At 45.5% G+C, this 21,892-nt stretch overlaps 1 protein-coding gene across 1 annotated transcript in view; it reads right to left on the bottom strand.

The window, feature by feature from the left end:
• The window catches only part of LOC147635370 (uncharacterized), a 59,909-nt gene that overhangs the window by 1,559 nt on the left and 36,458 nt on the right, over window positions 1-21,892 (bottom strand). Inside the window, exons 6-8 of the mRNA XM_086802624.1 lie at window positions 5,204-5,279; window positions 3,241-3,300; window positions 33-143 (exon numbers count right to left, since the gene is read on the bottom strand). Of these exons, the coding sequence (XP_086658750.1) occupies window positions 33-143; window positions 3,241-3,300; window positions 5,204-5,279 (247 nt within the window). The remainder of the gene's footprint in view (window positions 1-32; window positions 144-3,240; window positions 3,301-5,203; window positions 5,280-21,892) is intronic.

Here is a 21,892-nt window from a genome sequence, read left to right as displayed (position 1 = left end):
ACAATTTGTACAATTGTGGTGGACAGGCTTACCGCTTCAAGCTCACTCCAGGGAGGCTTCCCTGTGACCATCTCAATGACGGTGCATCCAAGACTCCAAATATCCACAGCATACTCATAGCCGATGTTTTTTTGCATGATGACCTACAAGTTCATCCAATAAATCATGATTGACATTCCCAAGAAATTTTGACAAAGTAGATGCAGTCCTCTAATGAGGCATCCTTTCTAATACAAACAAAATGCCCTCAACCGACAACACCTCAGCAAATGGAAGCTATTATCAAGATGGACATCCTTCAATTCTCTACCTCTCAGACATGGATTAAGGCATCTCATTTTTTAACAAAGATATAGTTTTACAAGGACCATTTCTTTTATTCTCTCTTTCTTTAAGAAAAGATCCTTTCATTCATCAAGAAAGTGTACATTTGAGAAAACAGATAACCCCCCATTAGAGAGGTAAGAGTAGAGATAAAGAAAAAGGACGCGGGTGTGTGTGTGTGAGGGGGGGGGGGGGGGGGGGTGAGGGTGTTGGGGTTGTTGGGACTCCCTCCATGGCTGGCCACTCGTAGAGGGAGGCTACATATGAAAGGGTGGAGGAAACGATGACACTGGCGACCCATAATGCCAAGTTACCCCATCCTCCTCTCTCCCCTGCATGGCCTCGTAGTACCCTCTAGGTGCTCCTAGCGACCACAGAAGGTCTGGATGGAGCAGATTGATTCTGCGAAGGAGTGGGAGACCCCTTACTGGTCTCGTCAGCAGCGCTGGGACCTCCAAATGTGCAATGTTGCAAGATTGTTAATCATCTCCTTGCAGGAGTTGCTCGCATAGTGGAAGCCAATTGGTTCACCAGCATCTGACTAGCCACTGTAGCAGTCATCTGCTGCTAGGATGAGTGGAGCACCAATCCTGTGCCATCCTCTTTGTATGGAAGGGTGGAAGGCCTCTCTCCACTGCCCAGGCTACAGTACTCCATGTGACCAAGTCCTTCCTGGATGAGGCGGCATAAGATTGTCCTTCTACCTGTTGTGCTGCACGGCAATGTCAGTGCCGCTGGGGTTCCCATGCAATGACAGCCCACCCATCGATTCATGGTGAAAAATCATGTCCCCACTGCAATATCTCAATGAGCTGTGATCTTGAAGAAATAGGAGATCTTGCCATGATGGAAGCTTCTCCAGAGACATCTCTAAACCCAAGAAAATGTTCCCTGAAGGCTGAAATGCCCTGGGCCAGACAATGCTATTGAGCTGCGCTATGCCACCAATGCCACTCTCCTAGATCCTAGTGTAAACGGGCCATGGGTCTAATGCAAAGGTGAAAAAATGGGTCCTCTGCTACCTTTAGAGAGGAGGGGTCATTCCGCCAGGTGATGCCATGGAAGTCACTAATCCGAACCCACTGAAGAATTTCTCTAAGATCCTCCTTGGATGTATCCTATAAGAGGATCAGGGGACCTTTAAGGGAAATAGAGAAGACCACCGCAGAAAACTATTCCTGTAGGTTGAGGACCTATCACATAGGCCACCTTTAAGGGAAATAGAGAAGACCACCACAGAAAACTATTCCTGTAGGTTGAGGACCTAGGGATATCACATAGGCCACCTACAGAGAGATGAGAGAGAGTCCAGAGACGTCCATCACTCACATGTGCTCACCAAATCAACAGTGTCAACGTGATCTCATCCACCCCATAGTTGTGCTGTGTGCTGCTCAGCGGTGAGCTAGGAGAAGAAAAGCCACGATCAGCAAGAATAAGCTGGACCTGCATCCAAGTCTACCCAAGAGATGTAAAAGCGTGTGCCCAGCTGGTGGCCTGAGGACAATAATATATAATCATATCAGATAAAGGGCATTGCAAGTGCTCTCCTTCTGTATCTGAAGGCTCTAGAAGAGTTCAGGTCTGAGTCTATCCCAGGCATACAGGCAAACTTGGTTGAAGAGGAGGAAGCGGGCCAGTGAAGCTTGGCCAATGCAAAAATCTACCTAACTCATGGTAGCCAGGGGCTGCCAAGCCTTGAATTGCAACCTGCTATGCCTGCACTCAGGAAATTCTTCCAGGCTGTCCCCTGGCTGGAGACCATGGACAATGAGCTTACATAGTGAAGCTATGCTATAAATCTCTGGGTGATAGAGAGGAAGAATAAGACCTTAATACAAGCATTGCAGTTCTCTCCTGACAAACGAATCTCCAAATCAACCACCGAGTCTCACTACTGCAAGAAAGGAAAAAAGACCAAAAGGTGATGCACCACATTGTGGTGAGGAGAACCTCATTAACCACAACCGCTCGTCCCTCTAAGGAAAGTGAAACTATGTTCCAGACAGGAGCTTCTTGTGAAAGCTTGCAAGAAGTGCCGACTTGCTGTTTTGAAGAAACATCAATGCCCACATGGCAGCAAAGATATTTTTCTCTTCACATACACCTCTCTCGATTGTCCCTTGATTGATTGAGATGAGATACATCAGACAGGGAAGGGAGATGGAAACAAGATAGAGTAAGGAAGAAGCTTAGATCAAGGGTTCAGGGGGCAGCGAGCAGGCAGTCTCAATGGCTGACGGCCACATGAACACATGGATACTAACAAGTGGCAACAGACAGAGATAGCAGGCAGCAGGGGCTTAAAAAAAAGTAGATGCTCTGGCAAGAAAAGGTTGTAAGGTACTAGAAGCTAAAGACTTCCTTGACAGAGTAAATTGATATTCAAATAATCAAGCTGGTTCAAGACATCATAAGAAAAGCTAAATATAGAGTCAAAAGTTGTGTAGCCACATAATAATTTCCTAGGTATTGTGGTCTATTCATAGTGGTTACAAAGATGGGTGAAATTGCAAAACTATCAGAAGTTGACATGGGAGAGTCTAAGCAATCTTCAGAAGAGATTTCCTGATTTTGTTTTCGTGAATGTAAATGTTTCTTGGTGTGTGTATGGGGACCAGCTTAGCAAACCATTATCATTTTTAAACGTTTCTTGATTTTGTTTTCGTGAATGTAAATGTTTCTTGGTGTGTGTGTGTGTGTGTGTATGGGGACCAGCTTAGCAAACCATTATCATTTTTATAACTTACACTCCTTGTGCTTAACAAAATCACATGGTTAAAGCAATTTTAGTATGAAGTGCTTTATGATCCTGTACAAAAGAGATGCATAATATAGCCAGAAAACACAGAAGCATATGCCTATGACTCTGAAATTTTTGAAATTAGTAATTAAGTTACTGAATACAAGCTATACCTCTGGAGCCATCCAATATGGGCTTCCCTTCAAAGAGAAAGGAATGCCTTGCTCCTTTATCTGCATACAAGACAGAACTTGTTCATCTTTAAACATTCGTAAGAAAACATTTAATATGCAAAGAAGTTTACATGAAGAACCTCAACAGAAAATAAGAACATAGTCATAGGAAATTTTATCTACATCCCCCTTCTGTTTCCATTGCTACTGCAAGACTCACCCCAAAGCATCACACTGAACGCACCACCACATGGTTGCATGTGTAGCAGACTATCACACCAAAAAATCCAAGCTAGGTCTTATGTCTTTATAATATACTGCACATGATGATGCATGCCCAAATATTGATGATGCATAACCACAATAATTAAAGTTACAAGTGTGAGTTCGTCCATACCCAACACCTGTAGATCTTGCTTACTACTTGTTTGTCAGCAATGCGTAGCACGGAATCTAGACATGATCATTTTCCCTTTCTAACCAGTTTAGTAAATATAATTATATATAATATTTATTTTTTAGTTCCAATATATCATAATTATGTTTGGTAAATATAATTATATATAATATTTCTTTTTTAGTGCCAATATATCATAATTAACCTTCGATATTGTTATTCTTCCAACCATAGATGTAGCCCTAAGCTCTATTAGATAGGATGTGCAGGTCTACATACGTCAAAGATATAAACCCACATCTGGGAAAACCAGATTGGGGAAATCATTCGATCAGCGCCTAGGGGAAATAGTTCCATGGAGCATTTAGGGTACCCAATCACTGCAGGAGACAACTGATCAAAGATCAGCTCCCTCCTTAGTTGTGGGAGACCAAATACACATTCTTGCTTCAAGAGCATAAGCCAGGTGCCAGTATACCATGCTCCAGTCCCCTCTGGTAAGGAGTGAAGAGTGAGCAGTGGTGGGAAAGAAAATCCACTCTGTCTGAGCAGGTGGAGAGGAAACCTCATTAACCTGAGCGTCATTTCCACAGGGTGATTCAAGATGGGGAGTGACACCAGGAGAGACTGGCTGTCTCCTAAGGTCCCCAGTACTGTTAGCAAAGGATCAAAATGGTTTGCATTGAGGGAAAGCGGATCAGCAGGGATAGTTCCTCAATTCAGAGGTAACTGAAACCGTTTCCTAGTTCTTGTAGTGGGGGTGTCTCAGACCCTGGGCCCATACCTCAGATCTCTCAGCCTGTATGTGATGTCAAAACTATAAAGTTGAATTAGGGTTGAGGTTACACCATGAGCCTTCTATGGGATTGCTACATTCACCTAGGAAACCCTCTTGCAAGATGCCCTATTTGATGACAAACAATTCATTTCCCTAGAAGACCTGATAACTCCACACTCTGGCTGTAGAGAGTGGCATCATCACTCTGTAGCCTGAAATGGTAATTTTAAAAGGGAGAAGCCCTAACCAGCACTGGCAGACGCCACTATTTCTATTCTTGAGTGCAGTTTTACATGATACCATGGCACTTCTATAACCATTCTATGAGCTAACTTAGAGTGGGAAAAAAAATGGGAGAGGCGAGAGAGATACTGATCATGTCTGCATTGACTCCCCTAGTTAAAGTGACCAATGTGAGGAGGAATGCCTAGGGAAAGGCCCAGTGCCTTAGTTAATATGTCAGTGGTAAAAGGCCAGTTTAAGCATTAGAAGTGATTGACCACATGGCAGCCATTGTACAAGGGGGGTTTCAGCCTATATATGTGTGCAGAACCTCTGAAGTGTGTCTTTGTTCAATTGATGAACTATAAATCAAATACTGGTTGAAAATTAGAGTTTAAGGCTGCTCATAACATGCATACATTTTACAGCTAAGAGCCCCATATTATCGAGCTCTTGTGCACTATGTTGTTGCACTCTTAAATGACTCTAATTATAAAAACCAAATGATCTTCAGTGTGTCATCTGCTGCTGACAAAAAAAAAAGGTCCTCAGAGATCGGCACTCACATATTTGGCCAAGCCAAAATCAGCCAATTTAACTATTCCATCCTGGTCCACTAGAATGTTCGCACACTTGATGTCCCTGAACAGCATAACATGTATACAAAAGAATTTGTTCTAACAGATGATCTGAACACAGGCAAATATTTGAAAACTCTATCCTACAAAAAAGCACCCTTTCTTCCTTCCACTAACACAAAGTAACCCCCCCAAATTTGCTTTTGTATATATACTATGTAAAATACACTTAAAAACTATACAGATGCTTCCTCTCTTTCATGACTTGAAGACAACACAAACTTCAAGCTGAAGGACAGCTACACACATACAGGCGCACATGCACAGACACACAGGCATGTAGGAGTTATTCCTTTATGGTTGTAGGAGTCTTTTGAAATTCTGAGTCCTTGATCTAGCTAATGGCAAACCTTGTATGCCACATCATCATATTTCAGCGTTGAGTAAAAACCCTGCATTCCTTAGTCGAATTGTCCTTGACTTTGGTGCTCCCACCTGACTCTCTCTTTCACAAGCTTCTATTACAAGTGGTTTCAGAGCCAGCCTTTTCCACACCTGTGAATCCCCAATGGTTGGGGCAGTCTCGTGAAAGGAGGAGAAAAACACAGGGTTTGTGGTGAGAGGAAGATGGTTTGTTAAGCTTTGAAGCTCTAGGCTGTGGAGAAGTAACTCCAACCAAGCTGCGTCTGCTAAACAAAGCTGTGCAAGGATGGATGAGAGCAAAAAAACAAATTCAAAAACAACTTACTAATCAATTTCCGCGGCAAGCTACAGCCTCATTTCAACAAAGCCCGTGGCCATTCCCAAACACATTGCAGACGCGCGACCTGGCCCCATACTTGAGTTCCAAGATAGAGACTTGCATCGAATGCTCAGCTTTGAAACAAATTCAGGTTGTCAGAATACTCAGACAATTGTTGGAGCAGATGACTATTCTCGAAGAAGTATTCTGGGGTAGGCTCAAGTTCCAAGGCAGCAGCAGTTCTCTCTTTTTCCATCTACAGTCAGCCTGGGGTACTTCTACAAGTTTGAAAAAGAATTACAACAGCTTTGAAGAGATTGTACAGCCCATTTACCCTGAAGTACAAAATCCTCTTATCTCCCTATTTGCTTCGGCATTTTTTTGGGGACAGCATATCTACAACAGACAGCATGCACATGTTGAAGAAAAACTCAATAGTGCCAGGAACTACCTACCCCATGTGCATGTTCTCTATTACGATGATTCTCATTGGGAAAAATCTATGGAACAGAGCTGAAAATAAAGAGCCTAAGCCTGGTGATGCAAAAAGGGCAGAGGAATGGGAGACTCGAGATGGACAAGCAATGTCCATAATATCTAACTCTACTATACAATATCATGCGGACTGGAACTTCCACAGAAGCTTGGCCCCTGCCTCCTTTAGTCCCTCAGCCCCCTCACACATTTTTGCCCTTCGCTACCTGCTCCCCTCCATTTCAGTACTGCACTGCCCCCCGTTTTTTCTTGCTTGCATGTTGGTTTTGTGTTTTTTGCCTGCCATAATCTCTGGTTTTACCCGCCCTTCTTCCCTTCCTTGCTCTTCTTTTTGCCCATCCTTCTTCCCATCTCCCAACTGCTTTCTAGCTCCTGTTTTTCATGTGGTAAATGTGAGTGCACTCTGGTTTTTCCCCTTCCAGAGGCCTCCATGACAGCTGCTCCATCTTCCCCTACTAATGTTGCCCTCAACTGCCATTTTTCCCATGTGGACCTCTGGACCTCTAGCTCTCGACATGGTCTGTGGCCTCCCTGGAGGTGACCCCCAGCCGATGCTCGCAATCTAGATGGAGGGAGGGAGGTCACCCCTCTGCTCCTTATATCTTGACTGCTGACTTGACTCTTCACGCCATTGGGCTGCTGTTGGCTACTGAATCCGCAAGACCCATCTGGCTTCGATTGGTTCGACGATTCTTTGCTTCCATGAAAACGGTCATCGCCTCCTCCCTGGTTTTTGTTGTCCCCTCCCCCCCCCCCCTCCCCCCCCTTTTCCCCCTCGGATTACGTGGAACCCGGTGGATTACGGTTTTTTAGGTGCCTCCCAATCAAGACAATTCCGTGGAGGTGGTAGCCTTTCTCCGTGCATGTAGTTGTAAATCGCATTCGACCCACCGAGCATGATGTTTGGGCCGACATGTTCTCCTTCCGACTAAAAGTCCCTAGTACATCCCTAACTGGACTTAGGACCAGTGTTAACCAGAGGTTAGAATAATCAAGGTTAAGGAGATGTTCTAACCCAAGGTTAGGGTTGTTAGATATCATCCCCTACTTGCTGGCTTCCTATTTGGTGTCCTATTTTAGCCTCTTGGGCTGACCATGTTAGTCTGAGGGTCTGCCCTCACATGTATTTTACCCATATTTATTCCCCATTTATGGTCTTGGGTATTTTTCCCAGTTGTGGAGATATTTATCACCAGTCGGCTGCCTTCGTGTAAAGGTATATATAGCCGGCATGCCTCCCTCATATTTTATTGCTTGCCTAGCTGCAGTCCCTCACTTACAAGGTTCTCCCCTCTTGCTCGGGACGTGTATTCCTTTTACCGCCAAACTTTGCTAAAAATGTGCACAAAGAATGGGATTGGTTGAAGCAAGAAAATGGGGAGTGGGTGCAGACTTACATTGCCAAATTGGAAGGTATTGCTAAAACTTACCCCTTTCATGACACTTTCTGATGAAGAGAAGGAAAGAAAGTTTGAGTTCGGTTTGCATCCGATCATTCAAGAGAGTCTTGAGGTGTATCCGAATCAAACACTCAGCAATTAACACATTCGGCTATTGTAGCTGAAAAGTTACATATGAAACAGGATAAATTTAAACCATTTTCAGATTCTTTTAAAGGCAAGAAGAGGACTGGATATGACCAGAAAAAGGGCGGACAGCCCTTAAAGAGTGATAAGAAAGATGCCCAAGATGCAAAGGAAGGCTCATCTAAGAAGCTGGGGGGGGGGGGGGGGGGGGGGGGGGCACAAATGTAATGAACATGGGTTGTCAAAACAGCAAAGGACTGATTACATACATGATGGAAAATGTTTTGGATGTGGTAGTAAAGATCACATATATATCCCAAGTGCCCACAAAACCCAAAGAATGCAGGTAGTGGTAAAGCCTCATGTATAGCTAGATGTACAAGGAAATATAGGACACAATTCTACTAAGAGACTCATATGTAAAGCATGGGGACAGTTGAAAGATCAACTTGCATTATTTCTCTTTGATGATGCATCCACGGACAATTTCATTTTTGGGCAGATGGCTGCTACCATAGGGTTGGATGTATCAGACTATGGCACACAAATGAATGCAGATGCAGCTTTCGAGGGTAAAGGAGTTAATGTAACGCCAATTATTGGCAAGCTCCGCATTCACATACAGGGGTATCTCAATCATGAGAGTTTTATGGTTGCTCCTCTCACAGGCTGTGATGTTTTGTTTGGAATGCCTTGGCATGCTCGCATGGAACCAAAGAAATCATACAAAGCCAAAAAAATCAGTTTTATGCATAGAGGTAGAGAAATTGTTATGAATGCTGGTACTCCAGGAAGTACCATACCTATTGTCAGTCATGTACATGTCAATAAAGTAATAAAGAAATCAGCTTGTTCTTACTTGGTTTTTGTAAGAGAGAGTGCTAAGCATGAAAGAGTGAATGTTGACCAACTAATTCGAGAGCATGCAGACTTCTTACATCGCTATAGTGATTATTTTCGAGATGCGTTTCCTGGTGAGTTGCCACTTGAGCGTCCAAAGATCACCATGTTGATGTGATACCCGGAAGCACACCGCTTGATTGGCCTCCGTATAGGGTGAGTGCTAGTTAGCAACAAGAGATTATAGCACAAGTAAATAACTTGCTTGAGAAAGGGTTGATACAACCCAGCTCTTCTCCTTATTGTTCACCTATGTTATTGGTGCAAAAGAAAGATGGAACATACAGAATGTGTGTGGATTATCTTGCCCTTAACAATGTAACGATAACGAACAGGTTTCCAATTCCACGCATTGATGACATTCTGGACAAGCTGGAAGGTGCAACTTACTTTAGCCGAATTAATCTCAAGAGTGGTTACCATCAAATACGTGTGGTACCACAAGATGTACATAAAATTGCCTTTTGTACCCAATTTAGACTCTATTTTTGGTAGTGCCATTTGGACTTACCTGCAATTCCACCGGTGAAGGTGTGGAATGTTTGGTTAAACACAATGCTACTCAATACACTTAAATACACTGAGATTTAATGGACAACAACCATAATACAAGATGTAATTTGCTGAATTGACAAGAGACGCACAATGAGCCGGAACGGACGGCCCCTCCCTCAAATTATGTATATTGATCTTGGGAGAATCAAGTACACAGTGTCATGGGCATTTCTGACCAAATTTCCATACCAATGCATATGAAAACAATATGGTTGTCGATGAAGATATTCAACTCACACTACCTTCTAAGTGCCCATGTTCGCACATAAAGATGCTATGCAATGCAGCATTGGTATGAACAATCCCCATTCATGAGACTGTACCAAAATAGACGTGCTCCAGGCAAGTACATGAGGTACCAGACCCAATGAAACACCAATCCACCAGGTATTTCCGGGCATGTATACAGAGGCACAAGTCCCAACGGAAAGCCAAGTCCATAGTATTGTATGAGTGGCATCAATCCCTAGCATATACAACTGCCATGGACACCAGTCCAATGTACATACATGATGAGAAAGCACAGGTGGACCAATTGGATAGCCAAATGGTAACATCCTCCCTCGCTTCTAAACAGTTGTCCGCAACTGAAAAGCATCCAAATATGTCTAAAGCACATGCGGGCAATCTCTGAAGAACTCTTCATGTACCCATTTAGCATCAATGGGAAGATAGTTCTTAAACTTCACAAGGTAACGCCTAGCAATTTTGCCTTCCGTTCCTTGTGATACACAATCTGCTCTGGCTACAAGATCTCCTCAAGCTCATCCACTTCCAGTGGATCCTCAATGACGGTTTCATTGGGCTCCGGCCCTACATACTTGCGAAGGAGACTCACATGAAAAGCATCGTGTACGTGCCAATGACTAGGCAATGCCAATCTGAAAGCCACTTCATTGATCTTCTCGATAACTCGAAAAGGCCCATAGTACCTGGTTGCAAGCTTAGGATATGCACCCTCTTTGCCAGGCCTCTTTGTAAGTCTTGCTTTCTCAAATTTCAGCAATACCCAATCATTCTCTTTTACATCCAATTGCCTTCAATGCTTGTTGGCAGTCTTTTTATGCTTGTCTTGTGACCTTGCAATGCACCTGAGCAAAAGCAATATCCAAGTCTCTTACATACTCATCTGCTACAAATATCTCATTTTTTGTGCGAAGGATGGGTGGCAAAACCACCTTACTATAAACAATCTCAAACGGGACCTTTCCTGTAGATGCATGCACCATGTTGTTGTATGCAAATTCCACGAGCGGTAAGTACTTCTCCCAAGAAGACTTCTGATCTGCCACATAACATTTCAAGAGATCCAACACGGCTGAATTTACAGCCTCACTTTGCCCATCCGTTTGAGGCTGATAAGCTGATGAGAAGTCCAATTTGGTGTCCATGTTATCAAATAAGACTCGCCAAAAGGGACTTGTAGTCCTGGGATCTCTATCCCCCACACTGGACTTCGGCATTCCATGATGCTTGAACACTTGTGCAAGATATATTTTAACCATATGCTCAGCTTTGATGGTCTTTTTGACTGGCAAGAAGTGAGCTTGCTTGCTAAACCTATCCACAATGCATCATTACCCTCTTGGGTCCGTGGCAAGTCCATAGTGAAATCCATTGTAATACTTTCCCATGGCTGCATGGGAATAGGCAATGGCTGAAGCAAGCCTGGTGCCTTTTGCCTATAAAATTTCACCTTTTGACAGGTGATACATGCACGTACATGTGCCTCTATGTCTTTTTGCATACCTGGCCAAAAGAAATACCGCTTATTCATGTGCATAGTAGGAATTATGCCTCTATGACCAGTATATGGAGGTATTGGCATATATGCTATGAGTAGTGCCACAAGTGAACATGGGCTAACCAAGGGCACTTTTCTCCCTTTGGGTTTTTTCCCTTGGATATTAGGTGTGAAAGGACACCACACTTATTTTATTGTATTATGATATTGTGGAGTCAACTCACTTTGCTCCTGAAACCGGTCTATGGACACATAAAGCGTAATTCATTCACAAATAACCTGGACTTACTCAGACACACAATCACAGAATCCTTGCTCCCTCGCTCAACAACACATTGGCCCCGAAGTCCGGCGCCCCTTGCGGTATTTCTTTATTGTTAAAAAGTTGGAAAATACAAAGCACGAGTGCAACAGAGCACTCTACTTGCACCAGCTGAGTTTTACAAATTCTGGGAGAAATTTGCCAGCATAACTGCACTAAAACTGTTCCATAACATCTCAGAATGAGTCCCAACTGACAGGCTCACTTCCATAGACATCAGACTACCCAATGGAGTCCAAAACATCACAATTCAGCTTGCTGTAATTTTCTGCACAGACCTGTTTTCAGCTCAAATTAACCCTTGTACTGTCCTGGAGGACTTAGCAAAGTCCTACTGCATTCTGGCATCAACCGGGCAACATAACAGCCCAAAAACAGCACCTAAACAGTGCTGAAACAGCGTTGTATTGAAGAGGTTATTACCCTCTTCCGTCCCTGCTTTGGTGTAGGAACTAACTACACCGGTTCCTGTTCAAGGAGGCAACTAGCCTCTGCATATAAGCATGAAATTCACACAACTGTACCTGATTTTATCTGATGAGAGCATTACCATAGTCTGCAAGAGAGAGAGAGAGGCTGTGGGGAGCAAGCTCAACCCTCAATACATGAGTTGCAGGGCAAGGGAGTGCACCACAATAGCTCTTAACCTGCAACAATCCACCATAATGGCTGCAAATGAGCCTCATTCAGCCCAAAATCCCACGCTTCCCCCTTCCCAGTGTGGAAAATGCACATAAATTTGACACTCGGCACATTTTTAAGCCTTTTCCACATGCAATCTTCCAAGCTAAAAATCTCCTGGCTGGTTCACACTCTCACAATAGTCCTTTGCCAGCTTTTGGTCCCCTTGACATTTTGCACAAACTGACGCGAACACTTTTCAATTCCGACACTGCCTAAAATAGCAGTTCCCTAGATTTTAGGGATGATGTCGTCTGCATTCCTTCTGGTCTCCTGACCATCTTTGACCACTATGGTCACTTCAGAATTTGCTTAGAATTCAAGATACATTCACATTTCGGTGGCGGCCACTTACTAGTGTAAACCGGCCTATGTCCTCATTCAGTGGCCATGTCCTGGACACTGTCATTCATCTTTCAGTGCAGTTCTCAGGCTTAGCCAACCACTGGTCCAGAGTCCCACTGGCTGACCCATTCTGACATTGCAATGGCCCAAACCCTTCCAAGAGATCCCGGGGGAAAACAACAGCAACCAAAGAGAAAGAAAAGAAAAATATATATTTATAAAGAAATGTAAATAAAGAAAACAACTGCAAAAAGTTTCACCTCCTATTGACATACCCCCCTCTTGAAAGAAGCAAGCGACCTCGATTGCAAGTCTACATGCAAACGGATGACACAGGACGATCACAAGATTCCCCAGGTGATTAGTGTCATCGCATGTATCTCTTGCCAACGGATGACACGGGGCGATGATAGGAATTCCCCACTACCATTTGTGCCATCGCAGGTTCAAGCCTTTCAAATGCATGTTTCCGGATGCAACACAGGGCGATAGCATATATCTTGTACTATTAGTGTCACAACATGTAAATCATTCATTTGAAGCGTAACAGATACAACTTCAAAGCACTGAAAGTTCATTCATTGATTAAGTCATTGACAACAAATGTCAAAACTGTACATTGCCAAACATATAATACGAATGTACAGGTCATTCAAAATTCAGGTTCGAAAAGCAGAAATAACTGGGACAGACTCTCCTTTCAGTTTCACATCCAGAACATGAGTCTTGTCCCTATGTACAATTGTGATTTTCCTGTTGAAAGCATCCAACACTGAATGTTTCCTATGACACCATGGAATTCCTAACAGGACATCACATCCTTCCAAGGGCATGATAAGAAACTCCTCTGTGTCGACATAATTTTGTATATGCATGCGAAGTTTGCCAAGTATAGGAGTGACAGGCTGAGGCGCCTCCTTATTAAGAGGAAGGGTGGTGGAGTCGATGTGGTGGCGCACTTCTCCTTGGATGGCTCGTCACCAGAGAGCATAGGCTGAACTACAACACGGGCGTTTCTCCTTGGATGGCTGGTTGCCAGAGCGCACAGGCAGAACTACAGCGCAAGGTTTTCTCAGTGTGAAAAGCAAGGCGGATACAGGAGGAGCAGGGTGCACAGGGCTGAATACCCTTCCCTCTATCTCTCCTTTGGAAGGGGACTGGCGGGCTGCGGCGCAAGGCTGGATTACTCTCGCTCTCTCTGTCAAATCCCCACGAATCCCCTCATGATCGATCTTGGTTCGAAACTCGAATCCTGCAAACAAACGAACAAACAAACAAGCAAGGGGGTGCAGGCCTGTGACTCACCTCCCAACCATGACAGCCGTGGGCGAGCCCACAGTCGTGGCTGTCCCCACCGAGCCACGAGCTGAGCTAACTAGGATGACGTACCGACCAATCTCCTCCTCGCGACGTCCCATACCGCCACGAAGCTGCCCTCGCGGGCCTCGAGACTGCTGTCGGCCTCGGCTGCGCAAAGCAGGTGCACGTCTGCACTAGATCCAAGCTCCAAGACCATAGAGCTCTCACAAACTCGCGAGACTCTCTATATCCCAATAACTAACCTTGGCCACCCTTTTATAGGCTCTTGGCTGGTCATCGGGCATCCACACTTGGCCGCCCGCCCATCCATACTTGGGTGCCCGCCCGTTAGTATTTCCCTAACTCAGCTCGTCAATCAGCCTGCCTAGTTCCAAGCTTCCCCAAGCCTCGAAACTAGTCTTGCATGCTATGTCAAAGAGGATCATGGTATTTTGATTATGCTCATACTCTACATGGATGACATACTTTTGACTAGAAATAATGAGGATGCAATTTCAACTTTCAAAGCTACATTAAAGACCTCATTTGAAATGTCAAATTTGGGTTTATTGCACTATTACTTGGGCATACAACTTGTGCAGATGAATGAAGGCATTTTTATGCTTCAATCCAAATACATACAGAAACTCCTGCATAAGTTTGGCTTCCAGGATTGTAAGCCTATTTCTACACTTGTAGAACCCGGGCTCAAATTGAGCATGTATGATGCAAGAGAACCTTATGACATAAGCCTGTATAGTCAGGCAGTGAGCTGCCTCATATACTTGTGCAATACACGCCCAGATATTCAGTTTGGTGTGTCCCAGTCAAGCAAATTCATGCACAGCCCAGGCTTACTCTTCTACAAGGAGTGATCTGCTACCTTGTACAGGTTCACAACATCACAACAAGGGGGATTTGAAGGCATCTTACAGATCTTACAAATTAGTAGTGCTATGTGTGAACATGGGCTTACCAAGGGCACTTTTTTCCATTTGGTTTTTCCCCTTGGACATCTAGTGTGAAAGGACACTACACTTTATATCTTGTACTTGTACTTCATTTTCTTATCATTCAATATACGTGCAAGTACTTCTCCCACTCCTGCTCCCAGTCGTGTTGCTTCCTATGAGTGTGTGTGTGCTTCATTGCTATCCATACCCTAACCCTAGAATCCAAGAGGGCCAACACTTTTTCATTTATTTATTAAATATGTAACTGGAATAGTGTCTCCAGCTAATCCTACATCAATAGTGTGCTTCTTATGCTTGTGAGTTATTACTAGTTTCTTATTCTTATAATCTGTTCTCGGATTCAGGCATGCATGCCAAGGCATTCCCAATAACATATCACATCCCTGCAATGGAGCAATCAAAAAGTCCTCATGGTCCATCAATCTCTATTCCCATATCATCCATGCTAAGGCCCAAAGAAACAACCATCTAAGATGAGATGAGGTGAGCAATTGTCAAACAATTCTTGAGTTGACCCCATGCTTTAACTGTCTCTCAACTGGAGCATGAGAAGTCTTTTCTTGTACATCCGGTATACTATTAACTTGTGGCTTCTTATCCTTCTCGCTTAACCACTTCGGACAATGTCTAAGCACATGCTCTTTACTGCCACACCAGAAACATTTGCCCTCCACATATTCTACTTTATCTTGCCTAGTGAGGCCCAGATTGTCCCTCTTTTCTTTCTTTTTAGGGGGCTGATTTGATTCAGCATTTGCAGCCCTCTTGTGCCCCTTTGCATCACATGGTTCGGGCTTCTTTTGCTGTCCCAATTTGTGCAATTTCGGACCAGCCTTATGGTCCTTACCCAAACATGCATTTTTCCTATCTGTGAGGTGCTTCACATGCAGTTTTTCAGCTACCATGGCTGAGGGAACTTCCTGCTGAAAATTAGCACGAGGGTAGAGGTCTAAGCTGTCCTAAATGATAGGGTGTAAACCGGCTTCAAACTTTCTCAGCTTTTCTACCTTAGAGATATGCAGAAAAGGTAAAAGCTTGAGGAACCAAAAGCGTGTATGGTATGATTGCACCATTTCATGTTTTTTTTGCCCAAGAGAGTCCCACTCTTTAGTGATATCTCTCTCAAAATGGGGAGGTAGGAACTGCTTGCGGAATGTCTCTTTAAAACCTTTCCAAGTCTTTGGTGCAATAATGCCTAGAAGCTTCTCAGCCAACCACCAAGAGCTAGCAGTACCCTTGAGATGATGGCCGACTTGTCGAAGCTTTGATTTCTCTGTATAATCTTCTTCCAAAAAGGCTATCTCAAATTGAGCCATAAAGGCCAGTGCCTTATCTACATGCAAATCCCCATGATCGTCAATTTTTACCCGTTTATTACCTGTTTTAAACTCTACATTCCCCCGATGCTGAGGGCTGGAGTCCTACATTCTTTTCCCCTTTACCTGCATTGTTAGGCACTACATCACCACCACACATTTGTCCTTTGTTCTTCTTAATACATACATTAGGCACCTTGCCTTTATCCTGCATAAACATGGCTTTTGGAATTCCATGCATAGCCTTTTCTGCATAGGCTTTGGGCTGCAAGTCACCAGGACTCTCTTCGTGCATTTGCATACCTGCATGAGGTCCACCAAAAAGGGATCTAGGCAAAGGCACCACCCGAGGTGCTGGTGAATGCATTGATAGAGTGTGAGTGTCCTCTTGTGCATGTGTCTGGGCTGTCCAGGCAGCCCCACTTCCTTGCACATCCCGAAAGGGTTTCACAAATTAAAGACTTGCATCCTTCCCCAAAACCACCTTACCTTTCTTTATGAGGTACGAAAGGGCTAAATCTATGGGGTTTACCTGCAATTGATTGGCAAAATCCGCAAATAGAGAAGACTCTTGCTCTACATGAGAGGGATCAAGAATTTGTTTACCTTTTCAACCCATCTAGCTTCCGAATCAGCTTTGCTCTTCTCAAGCTTCTCTTCTTCCATGCGAAGCCGGGCTTGAAGCTCCTCCACTTCCTTCTGCTTAAGTCTGAGGGCCTCCTCAAGATCAAGTTCCAAATGAACAAATAAGTGTCTCTCTTGGGAAGTACTCACATGAGAGGGTGAACGATCAACCATCTTCAATTAGCAACCTTAATGTGGAGCTATCCCTTGAAAGTAGACTAATATTCCACAAAGGTATGAGCAAGGAAACCGGACTCTAATACCAATGAAACCAAGGTGGGTGAACAAGTCCAAATTCCCAGAAATATTAAAGACAGGAAGTGCAGATACTTGCATTACATATGCCGCTGCCCAGTATACTATGAGATCCGCGGGAGGTTTCACTGTCTATTTCATGAGGGAAGGATCATGGACTTCCAAGACTAGCATTGCCTGGGCCTCTTCCTGCTTGAGATCCGCAGACATAGGAACACCTTGAGGGAGCCTCGGCCCCAACCACCCCGCCCCCCCCTCGCCAGCCAACCATCACCAGTTTCTTCCGGACCCAGGAGGTGGAGGACACCGACATAGTGGATCTTGTGGACCCTCCACGAGCTACTCTCGACCTACCCCGCCCAAGAGGAGTTATCTCGGACCGAGCCTCTACACTCCAGCGTGCCCGACGCCCTCGCCCCCCCCCCCTGTCAGCCACGATCACCTCATCAGCTCCAGATCCAGGACATACTCCACCGCCATCAAGCTACCTTTCCACGTGACATAGCTGAGGGAGACCTCTCGAAAATACTCATTAGCCCCATGCTTGATATTTTGGAGAGTGGTATACCATCTACTCGGAGCTGATGTTGCTCTCATGTTTCTAGGTTCTTAGTATTCCATGATGAGTTTCCCGAGACAGTTTTGTATCACCCCAGTGAGATATGTTTATGTTTTCTTTCTATTTTATTTTCCATTCCATGATGAGATATGCCATGGACATTATTGTATCACTTTGGTCTCATTGGCCCATTGGGTCTTTAGTAGACGCTTAATACGGGGACATCTACCACATGCTCATGAGCAAAGATGCAGCCACTGCTTGGCGACGACTCAGAGAGCCACGCCCCCCACCCCGATTACTAATCCTCAACGCTGGCAGAGTTATGCACAAGGGCTTTATGATGTTCCGCACCAGCCACTCATCCCTCGCCCCACCGAGACTCCACCGACCTCATCGGTTTTCTTTACTACCGATATGGTATCTCAAGCTATACATAGATTCCAACATGGGAGAGCTGAGGATAACACCGGCTTACAGGGTGAGCATTTCATTTATGCAGCTGACACACTCTCTCCTTTTATTGCTTACCTCTTTAACAGAGCTCTGGTAGAAGGTTTCCCGGCTGAGTGGACGATGCACACTATTGTACCGATCCACAAAGCTGGGGACATGTTGGACCCCGGTAATTACAGGACTATCATGATTGGTCATACCTTGGCCAAACTCTATGGGGCTATCCTGGAGGCAGAATTGAGCACACACGCTGAGAGGGAGGGGCTTCGTGCCCCTGGTCAGGCAGGTTTTCGGGGAGCCTTCTCTACTATTGATCACATTTTCACCCTGAGATGCCTGATTGACCAAACTCGGGCACGGAGAGAGAGACTCCATTGCTGTTTTGTGGACTTCCACAAAGCCTTCGACACAGTCCCGAGAGAGCGCCTCTTCCACCGCTTACAGACACTGGGCATACCCCCCGACATGATGTGGGGGATTTACAGATTATATGAGCAAGTGTTTGGACGAGTTAGATGCCCAGGGGGACTATCAGATATGATTGCCAGCACCATTGGTGTGAAGCAGGGCTGCCCTCTCTCCCCGACACTCTTTGGCTTATACATCGACGAGGTAGCAGACTACATCATACACGGAGGAGGCTCTGGGATTGACATCTCAGGTATGACTGTACACATTCTATTATATGCTGATGATATTATTCTTATGTCGGATACTCGAACAGGGCTACAAAGGCATCTACAGGCCCTGGATACTTTCTGTGCGGAGCGAGGACTCACAGTGAACCTTGGGAAAACCAAGGTTATGGTCTTTCATACATCAGCAGCAGTCAGATGCCAGACTATCCTTACACTAGCCCGGGGACAGGTAGAGGTGGTGGGCTCATATGTATACCTTGGGATCACACTTCATCAGGGAGATTCTCTATGGCACAGGCAGCCAGAGACAGAGTGACACGAGGGTACGCAGCACTAGCAATTTTGGAACGCCAGTGTCACCAGGCACACTTCCAGGAGCCCCGTACTAAGGGGTGGCTATTTGATACACTAGTTACTCCAGCATTGATGTATGCAGCAGCAGTATGGGCACCAGGTTTGGCTACATCCTCATGGACACAGATAGAGCGCCCTCAGATTTTGATGCTCTCACGGATGATCCGCAGCAAACCTTCAGTACCACATGATATCCTTTGAGCGGAGTTTGCTGTACCACCTATGTTAGTAGAGGCCATGTTCCAAACTATATCTTTAATACATAGGATGCGGGAGCTCCCACTAAATCGGGTATCTCGGGCTGCTTTTGAGGCATCCAAAAAGCTTGCTGAGGAGGGACATACCTGGTCATGGTACTCCCAGGTGGTACAGTGGATATCATCACACAGGATTGATATTGACAGATTACCACCCTTACAGTATGACCTAGCTCCACCACACAGACGCCTCTCTCAGACAGAGAGGAACAGAGTCATGAGACATGACATTTGGCAGGGCCACATACAGGAGACTTGGCTATCTCCCAGTCGGCCACTCCCGACGAAGATGCTCTACTACAGAGACCACTTCTTGAGCACCTCCACAGACGGCTTCATCCAGTGACCACGATACTTGGAGCACTTATCACATGGAGCCAGAGTAGCCATTGGGCGACTAAGAGTCTCATCACACCAACTAGAGATCGAGACTGGGAGAGCAGCACGCATCCCTCGAGCAGAGCGCATTTGCAGATTATGCCAGACGGGGGTAGAGACAGAGGAGCATTTTGTTTGCCAGTGTGGTGCTTTGCAGGAGATCAAGGCAGGCTATCCTGAGGTTTTTAGAGGGACCACATCACTTAGACAAATCTGGGAGAGATCGGACCAGAGACAGCTAAGCAGACTACTACTAGCACTACAGAGACACAGGGAGATCTTGCTTCAGACACCCGCACATCATAGCGGAGGAAGACAGTCCCAGTTGACTGACTTCTTCCAGAGATTGGCACCAGTAGCCCAGCCACACACATTGGGAGTGACATCTCACGAGCGGAGGAGATTCGAGCTAGGCGACGACCCAGACTAGCCGGCTACCAGACACCACGGCTACACCACAGAGAGATCGGAGACAAACAAGTAGTACAATGATGTTCCTCCAGTCATCAAGAGGAAAATGTGGAGTGAGAATAAAATGTACAAGTATGACAACACGACCATAGGGGACTCAATAGTGGTGTACAAACGAGAGGGTGTGGATGGAGTACTAGGGCTACTAATGCATCTCTATATGCTGAAGGGGTGATACAAGTATGATATGTTATCTACTCCTAACTCCATCCAGTCCCATAGTTTGGGTACAATATGTCATAATCCGATCTGAGGATGCCGTAAATGTCTGGAACATGCGTCCTAGATTAGAGCGAAAATGTGCCAGCTGCTCCTGGACCTCCTGCTGGTGTTGAGACCGGGCCAATTTTGGCCTTTTGCAGACGTTAATATATCTTTCTTTCTCTCTCTAGGCCACCCATGGTTGTGGATATTATTCTAGGCCACCCATGGTTGTATGATCATGTGGGCATTGGTTTTCTTGCACAGGCCATACAGGAGTCGTCTTCCCATCTTCTGAGGTAGTCGACGGCTGTTTTTCTCTTTTCCCTTGTGCGCACAGTACAGCAACCGGACAGCTTCTTAACCACTAAATGCTAGTGGTTGCCAATTTGGGATCATGTGGATATTATTCTAGGCCACCCATGGTTGTATGATCATGTGGGCATGTGGTTTTCTTGCACAGGCCATACAGGAACCGTCTTCCCATCTTCTGAGGTAGTCGACGGCTGTTTTTCTCTTTTCTCTTGTGCGCACAGTACAGCAACAGGACAGCTTCTTAACCACTAAATGCTAGTGGTTGCCAATTTGGGGTTATGGCTGCACTCTTCAACGCTTGCTGTCCTCAGCCTGCTGTCATCCGTACAGAAGGCTGCACAGAGTTGGCCGTACAGCTGTGAAGTTCTTCCGCTTGCTGGTTTCCTCTCTCTCGCTTTCACCACCCACCCTGCAAGTCAACCTCTGTAGAGGCAAGCCAGCGCGAACAGCAAGTCACCATCCTGCGCAGGTCTGTAGAGGCAAGCCAGTGGCTGCAGCACAGAAGGCGCACAGGGTTGAGCAGGCTCTCTCTCTCTTGTGGAAGGTGGCAGATTATAGGAGAAACAAGGGGGGCATTGCTGAACAGAGAAAGCCGACCAGTTTAATCTCTCTCTCTCTCTCTCCCCCTTGCAAACAGTCAGGCACAGGAGGTGCAGTCGGGCAGAACTCTCTCTCTCTCATCACATTGAATTCTCTCTCACACTCTTGTGAAGGGTGCGGCAGGAGACACAGAGGCACACAGGCGACTGGCTGATCCTCTCCTTGGGCACACAGTCAGGCTGCAGCATACGTGGGTGGTTTTTCTTTGAAAAAGCTGGTCGGCTGGGCACACAGGACAGAAACGATCTTCTCTCTCTCTTTGGCGACAGGTCTGGACTGCACGTGGTAAGACTTTTTGGTGTGAGAAGGCTGGCGGGCTTGACCTGTGCCTGCTCTATGCGGACCCACCTGCACGCCTCTCTGCTGTACTCTGTGCGCAGCCAGTTCCCAGTTCTCGCTTTTCTCACCAACCCTTGCTCACGCCCCCAAGGCAGCAACTAGTAGGGGAAAACATGTCTCAACCCCTGGAGGGGGAACAGGATGGTGAGACAACCTTTCACACCCCCACGAAGGCACCCAATGCCTACCGCAGAAGACTGAGGGAAGGAATCATGTCCCCTGGCTCACGAAGGATTACGAAGATGGCCCGACGAGATGAGGCCCTTTATGAGAAGCTACAACTTCACATAAGGACAGAGATGAACACCATGCGATAGGAGCTTGAAAAGGA

Source organism: Cibotium barometz, chromosome 9 (assembly GCF_041138505.1).
Source record: "Cibotium barometz isolate CiBa-2024 chromosome 9, ASM4113850v1, whole genome shotgun sequence".
NCBI lineage: Eukaryota > Viridiplantae > Streptophyta > Polypodiopsida > Cyatheales > Cibotiaceae > Cibotium > Cibotium barometz.
This window is presented reverse-complemented; position numbering and strand designations above follow the sequence as displayed.